The sequence below is a fragment of the Dipodomys merriami genome, unplaced genomic scaffold (assembly GCF_024711535.1).
Source record: "Dipodomys merriami isolate MVZ:Mamm:240054 unplaced genomic scaffold, mDipMer1.0.p SCAF_400, whole genome shotgun sequence".
NCBI classification, from domain to species: domain Eukaryota; kingdom Metazoa; phylum Chordata; class Mammalia; order Rodentia; family Heteromyidae; genus Dipodomys; species Dipodomys merriami.
Genome location: NW_027205605.1, coordinates 396,074 through 403,187, shown reverse-complemented (window position 1 = coordinate 403,187; position 7,114 = coordinate 396,074). Strand labels below are relative to the sequence as shown.

At 65.4% G+C, this 7,114-nt stretch overlaps 1 protein-coding gene across 1 annotated transcript; it reads left to right on the top strand.

Annotated features, from left to right (window-relative positions):
- The first annotated feature begins 3,534 nt into the window (after positions 1 to 3,534).
- LOC138806566 (cilia- and flagella-associated protein 73-like) lies at positions 3,535 to 7,114 on the top strand. Its single transcript, XM_069991989.1, has 8 exons — positions 3,535 to 3,717; positions 4,227 to 4,332; positions 4,746 to 4,850; positions 5,016 to 5,216; positions 5,672 to 5,893; positions 6,154 to 6,312; positions 6,489 to 6,558; positions 6,639 to 7,114. Exons 1-8 carry the CDS (start codon positions 3,671 to 3,673, stop codon positions 6,719 to 6,721), a joined length of 993 nt encoding a protein of 330 aa, XP_069848090.1. The 5' UTR covers positions 3,535 to 3,670; the 3' UTR covers positions 6,722 to 7,114.

Below are 7,114 nucleotides of genomic sequence, written 5' to 3'. Positions count from 1 at the left end.
CTGCCCTCACAGGTCCAAGTTGGAACATTTTTCAAGTGTTAAATGTCCAGCAGGGCCTGGTCCAGGCTAGAAAGTGACCTCCCCCCCCACGCTTATTTCTCCCTCTCGGTTTGTCAATCTGCTGACGCTGCAGGTGCAGGTCTGTCGACTCAGGCCAGCCCAGATGTCAGGGCTGGACACCAGTGGGTGCGCCCTGCGAACTGAGGGTGGCAGTCACCACCCAGACTGGCAGGACCGGGAGTGGCCCAATGGCTGCCCTCCCCCTCCCTCCTCCTCCTCCCTCTCTGACTCCTCCCCAGCCAGGCTGGGAGGACTCAGAGCGCTGGAATTCTCTCCTTAGCCTCAGTAGCCGCATCTGGGAAATGGGTCCAGGAGAGCAGCCATAAGCTCATCACCTCTCAAGGTACCAGGAGGGATCCAGGACCCGGGGCCGAAGAGCAGTGGCCCCAAAGAAGTAGTGAGACTCCTTTGGCTCTTTGTCCAGAGCACCCCAAAATCAATGTACACCGGAAGGGGAAGTGAAAGTGGTCATGTGACCACAACTGCCAGACTGGGTCCCAGGTGACACTGTGCACACACACCTGGGTCTCTGTCTGAACATTTTTGCCCCTTGGGAGGCTGCAGAGACCTCAGGGCCCTTATCGGGGGTCACGGCCCCCGTGTTCCTCCTGGCCCAGACACTTCCTGTTATTCTGAGGGTTCATGACCAGCAGCAACTGGCAGGGGAGGGAGTCAGGGGTGCAGACCAAGCTGCCAGCCAGGAACCGGGGAGCGAGCCCATGGCCCCACAGATCCTCAGGAAAGGCAATCCGCAGGGCGGTGGAAAGCCAGCGGGCCTCCTTCCTGGCACACAGCAGGCGCTTACTAGATGATCCCTGTGAAGGCAGCCCTGCAGCTTTTGCCTCACCAGCTCTGGGCAGGTCAGCGCCCGTGGCGCCTGTCACTGCTGCTGTGAAAAGCTTCGGCTGTGGGAGGTGCTGGCCAGGGTGAAGAGCAGCAGCCCGGCATGAGTGGCTCACGCCTGTGATCCGAGCTACTCAGGAGGCTGAGGATTGAGGCTCAAAGGCAGGCAGAAAAGTCCATGAGACTCAAAAAAAAAAAAAAAAGCTCTCTTTCACACACACAAGAGCAGATGCTAGGTCCGGCTGGCCCAGAGTGCCTCGGTTTCCCCATCTGTAAAATGTAGCTCATGCTAGCACTTCTCTCTGGAGGATGTCTGTGAGTGGGGAAAAATGAATGTCAGCCATTTAGCACACCTGGTAGACAGCAAGCGCTCAATACCTGTCCCGGCCACAGTGGGGAAGGCTGATTCCAGCCCTGGGCCTGACACTGGGCTTCACTCGGCGGCTGCACTGGGGACCCAGCCGGGACAGAGTGGCAGGCTGGCAGGGATGCAGGGCAGGTGCGCCTCACAGCCCCTCACTGCTCCACATTGGGGCACAGCAGGAATCCGGGGCTCTGGTTCCAGCCGAGGTTTCTGATAAAGATCCCCCGGCCACGCTCTGCCAGCCCTCCTGGCCTTCCTGCCAGGGCACCAAGTGCTGGCTTCATCTGCCCTGATGGACACTTGAAGAGGAGTGTGCTCTGCTCCACCAGCACCTAGAGGACTTGAGCTGGACTCAAGGAGAGAACTCACCCCACGGAAACTGGCCAATCCCACCGTGTTTGGGTCCATTTCCCAACCTCCCAAAACGGCCAGAGCTCCCCATCCCATGAGCCCCTAAACTATGCTCCTGAATTCAACACCCCCAAGGCTTTTCTCACATGCCCCATACCCACTCCACCCTGCCTCTCCCCACAGATTCCTTCCACTGAGAAAACCTTTCCATCCCTTCTCCCACCAAGTCCTCACCGAACCATGGCTTCCCCCAGGGCTGGGAAGTGAAGCTCAGGAAGCCAGTGTGACCGGACATCATAGGGCCTTACATAACAAGAGAGTGCTCCAGCCAAACGCAGTGGCTCACACCCCAGGTCTCCACTACTCAGGCGGCTGAGATCTGAATCTCAGCAACTGGGAAGGCTGAGATCTGAGGATCATGATTCGAGGCCAGCCCCGGCAGGAAAGTCCATGAGACTCTCACCTCTACTTAACCATCAAAAAGCCAGTGGTAGAGCACAAGCTTTGCACACAAAAGTTCAGGGGTAGCACTCAGGCCCCAAGCCCCAGAACGGGTACCACTAATAACAAAAAACAAAAACCCTCTCCTCTTAGGTTTCTAAAAGAACCTCACTGTCTATCCTTCCTAGCCTGGCACCGCCTCCAGGAAGTCTTCCCTGACCTGGAGAGGCAGGAAGGAGGCGGTGCCCTGGCCCCTCCCCAGGCCTGGAAGGCCAGGATCTGTGACCTTGGTCTCCGGTTCCCGGGTGTGTGTGTGTGTTTCCCCGTGGTTTACACGCTTGTCTGCTCTCTTAAATGTCAGGGACAATGTCTGATTCATGCCAGGCCTCCTCATCCTTGAAGCAGGGCACTGAAGCTGGGCTTGCTGGGTTAGGTGCTCCAGGACCTCCTGCCCCCCAAAAAACAGGGGCCAAACCTGCCCCCCTGGACCCCCTTGTTTGCTCCTACGAGGCCCTGGCTGGGCTTGCTGATCAGAGGGCAGGGAGAGCCCTCTCTGTCTCGGACACAAAGCTCCGTTGTCATGGCTCGGGAGATTTCAGGCACAGAGCCACGGGGCAGTGGGCAGGGCTTCTCCCCCTCACTTTGGAATGGAGAAGTAGGAAGAGGGAGGAAGAGGGAGGCCGAGAAGCCGGCCTGGGGGGCCTGGGGTGGGGATATGTCCTAATCCCTGGGGCAAGAGGCCCAGGGTTGGGCCGGCTGAGAGTTGGCATCTTGTGGTCAGCAGCCCCTCCCACTCTCCCACCCCCACCCCGGGGTGACCGGCACAGACGCTGGAAGCTCAGAGGGCAGGGCAGGGGACCCCCCCCCCACAGGAGCAGCACCCCACTCAACAGAGGGGAATGCAGAGCAAAAGGTACTTTTTTTCCTGAGGTCCCCAGTAACTTGAGGACAGGGAGCTCTTCAGCCTTTCACCTCTCCCCACACCCAGACCCGGGTCCCTGGTTTATCACCTGTAGCCCTTCTTGGCCCGTGGCAGCCCTGGCTTAGCCCTTCAAGCCTGAGCTCCACACTGCAACAAATAGGCCTTTGTTCTCCTCTAGGAGGGGGCCAGAACCCACTTCCTCAGGGCCTTTGCACATGCCCGTCCACCCACCCGCTCTTCTCTCCTCCATTCAGTCCTCCTCTGGGTTGGAACTCACACCTCTGGGCCTGGTGCCCGCTCAGCCCCCTCCAGCCTCTGGTCCGCACACCTGCCACCATTCCATCCACGGCACCCGGAGGGCCGGCAGAACAGACTGAGCGACTCAGTGTGCGGTCCATCGAACTGGGCACCCTGTGCTTGCTGGGCAGGCGCTCCATCACCAGGCCACACCTCCAGCTCGGGCTCCCAGCCCCGCCCCTCCCCTGTGTGTCCACTCTCCTGCCTGGGTTTTCGCCAGGCCGTGTTGTGCCCGTGGTTGCCCAGGCAACCGGGGCAAGCTGCACTGGTTTCTGGGAGTCCCCGCAAGCTGCACGCTGCTGCAGTCCCCCCTGCGACTCCTCGCACCCCCAGGGGGAGCCGAGCCCCTCCAGATCCCCCCAAGCCACCGCGAGGCGGGCGGGGCCGGGGCGATGGTCCTGTCCCGGAACTCCCCTATGGCCTTGCAAGAAGGTCCTGGGTGAGCTGGGGCAACTGGAGAGGCGGGAGGGAGGACGGGAGGGAGGGCAGAGGTCTGGGAAGGCCCCCATCCCTCCCAGTCCCTGGGACCCTGATCTTTGGAGGCACTCCATGATGGGGGAAGGAAAGAAGACAAGCCAGGTCAGAGCAGGCCAACAGCTTCTGTTCACTCTTCCCTCCACCCCCCAGGAAAGTTCTAGGCGTTCAACCCAAGTTGCATGGGGGGGAGGGGTGAGCACTGCTTTGAGCAGGTCTGGCAGAGTTGGGCTGGCCTTAACCAAGGAGACATCTGTCTCCCCGTGGACCCCAGCTGGACAGCCTGCCCCTTCCCCCCTAGATAAACCTCCTCCAGCGATGGTTGTGTGGAGCTTACATACAGCTAAGGGATGTCAGAGGTGCGTCATGGCCTCCGGCTTTTTGGTTGACATGGGGTCTCTCGGACTTGATCGCCACCTCCCTGGTGGCTGGGGTGAGCCGCTGCACCCACTGGCTCTTGTCTTCCACCTCCAGGTCGCCACCAGAGCAAACCGTGACCCGCTTCCCGCCGTGGCAGAGCCTCCTGGAGAAGAGGCGGGAGCTGGCGGAGGCCGACCAGAGTCTGAGGGCCCAGAAGGAGGTACCTCCGTCCCCAGCAGAGGCGGGGAGACGCACAGGACCAACAAGTCCCAAGGCCCAGAAGTGTTCCCCACGGAGGCGCCCCGGTTTCACCCCCTGGCGGTGCGCCCCGGAGGAGCACCGTGTGCTGCGCACTGCATTCGTCCCTGCCCGGGAGAAACCCAAAAGCTAGAGAGGAAAACAGAGGGGCCGGGGTCACTGCCATGGGGGTGGGCACAGGGCCGGGGCAGCCCCGCCTCCACGTGGGGGTCCAGGAGGACTTCTTGGAGGAGGTGAGGTCTTAGGCCAAGACAGAGGCACTGGGACAGCACGCAGGGAGAGGGGCGGGCTGAGGCTGCAGGGGGCGGGAGGAGGGGGGCGGGCTGGGGCTGGAGAGGCCCCCCTCCCCTCCCCCTTACCCCAACCCCCCCCCAGGAGCTCCGCGCGGCCACGGCGGCCCTGACGCAGCGCTGGGAGCAGCTGGGGCAGAAGGAGCAGGCCCTAAAGGGCTCCTTCGTGCGCTTCGACAAGTTCTTGCAGGTGGGTGGCGATGGCGGGGAGGGGTCCCGGAGGACAAGTCCCCACCCAGCGGGGCGGGAACGTGGGCCTTCATCTCAGATTCTGAGATCGGGTGGAGGCGACAGCTCCCCCCTCGCCCGGCCTCCTTCCCCGGGCTCCCCCGCTTCCTCGTCCCGCTGTCCCCAGGACTCGGAGGCCCGGCGCGGCCGCGCGCGACAGAGGGCGGCGGAGGAGCGAATCCGGACGGGCCGCCTGGAGGCGGAGGCACTGCGCCTGCGCGCCCAGCTGGAGGCGCTGCAGCGGGAGCGCGCGCGGCTGCAGAGGCGGCTGCGGCGCCTGGAGCCCTGCGCGCGCCTGCTGGAGCGAGCGCTGGAGCAGCTGCCCGAGGTGAGCCAGTGTGCGCGTGCGCAGGAGCGGGAGCCGCGAGGCGGGCGCGCGGGCGCGTGTGTGCGCGCTCGTGCGCCCCGACAATCGGCTTGAATTAAACGAACCACCGCGCATCGGTGGGGATCGCTGGCAGTCGTCCGGGCGCCGGTGGCGCACGCCCGTCATCCCAGCGGCTCAGGAGGCTGAGCGCTGAGGGTCGCAGTTCGAAGCCAGCCCGGGCGGGAAGTCCATGGGACTCTTACCTCCCGTGAACCAGCAAAAAAGCCGGGAGTGGCGCGGCGCTGGGGCGCAAGGAGCAGAGCGCAAAAGCTCCGGTCCGCACACTCGTGCCAAAGAACCGCCAGGGCCGGGGCGCGGGGCCGCGGGTCGGGCGGGTGCCGGCGGGGAGGAGACTGGGGCCGCGGCGCCCGAGGCCCGGCCGAGCCCGCGTTGGGGGTCCCGCGGCGGCGCCCCAGTTCCAGGACGTGCCCGCGCTGGTGGCGCGCGTCGAGGGGCTGGCGGACGCGCGGGCGGCGCTGCTGCGCGCGGAGGCGGAGCGGCGCGCGGAGCTGGAGGCGGCGCGGGCGGCGCTGCGGCGGCTGCGGGAGGAGGCGCCCGAGCTGCGGCTGCGGCAGAGCCAGCGGCGGGCGCAGCTGGAGGAGCAGCTGGAGGCGGCACGGGGGCGCCGGCGGCAGTGGGTGCGCGGGGCGGGGCCTCACCCAGGGGCGTGGTCTCCCCGTGGCGGGGCGGGGCCGCATCCAGGGGCGTGGTCTCCCGGGACGGGGCGTGGTCTCCCCGTGGCGGGGCCTCATCCAGGGGCGTGGTCTCCCGGGACGGGGCGTGGTCTCCCGTGGCGGGGCGGGGCCTCCCCATGGCGGGGCGGGGTCTCCTCCCGGGGCTGGCCGGGGCGGCCTCAGCCTTCCCAGGCCCGTCACCTGGCCTGGCCCCTGGCCCGCAGGAAGCCGAGTGGGCGCAGATCCAGAGCAAGGCGGCCGAGAAGACGCTGCTGCTGGGGCGCCTGCGCATGTCGGCGCTCAGCCTGTACCAGGCGGTGTGCCTGCACCAGGGGCAGCCGCCCGCGCTGGACCTCGAGGACACGGAGGGGCAGCTGGAGCAGGTGAGGCCCCACGGCCACCTCAGCCTCCCCAGAGAGGGCGGGCAGACCCAGTCGGTGCCCAGCGCGCAGCCCCTCTGACCAGGGACGGGGAGGGGGGGCCCCATCTCCCGAGGAGGAGGCGGAGGGTGGGAGCTGGCCGCTGAGGGGTGAGCCGGGCTGCCGCCTCCCGCCCCCAGGTGAAGCTGTTCATCCTAGACCTCTCCGCCATGCTGGCCAGCCTCCCTGAGACCCAGCCCCCAGCCCCAGGTGAGCACCGGAGGGGAGATCGAGGGCCAGCACCCCACGGTGAGAGGGCCGAGTGGCCCTGTCCAGCTGTTTTCTCACAGGAAAGGGGGCGGCCACGGCCACACGTGCTGTAGGATTCATGGAAGCCACACAGCGAACACTCAAGAAACGCAGGCCTCGGTGATGGGGGACAAGGCTGTGTCTGCACCCCACCTGCCCTGTGGCCTGAGCAGAAGCACCGGCAAGGGGCCACCCTGGGCCCACGGCTGGGGAGGGACCTCACAGCCCCAAACAAGTACCAGGGAGCCTGGAGCAGTGTGGGGGCTGGAGAGCTCTAGGTGTGGACGTTGGGGGAGCGGCTGTGCCCTCTGACCTCGGCCCCACACACCACCTCTATCAGTATGCTCCCAGTGTCGCGAGCCCGCTGGGGTGCATGGTCCCCTCCAGGTCTATCTGCTGAGACACCTGCAGAACCCCCTCCTCCAGATGGGTGAGGGGGGACCGTGCCGGGCTGCTCACTTGCTCAGTCTGATGTTTCCCTGTCCCCTAGTTCTAAGACTGCAAATCCTGGCCTGCC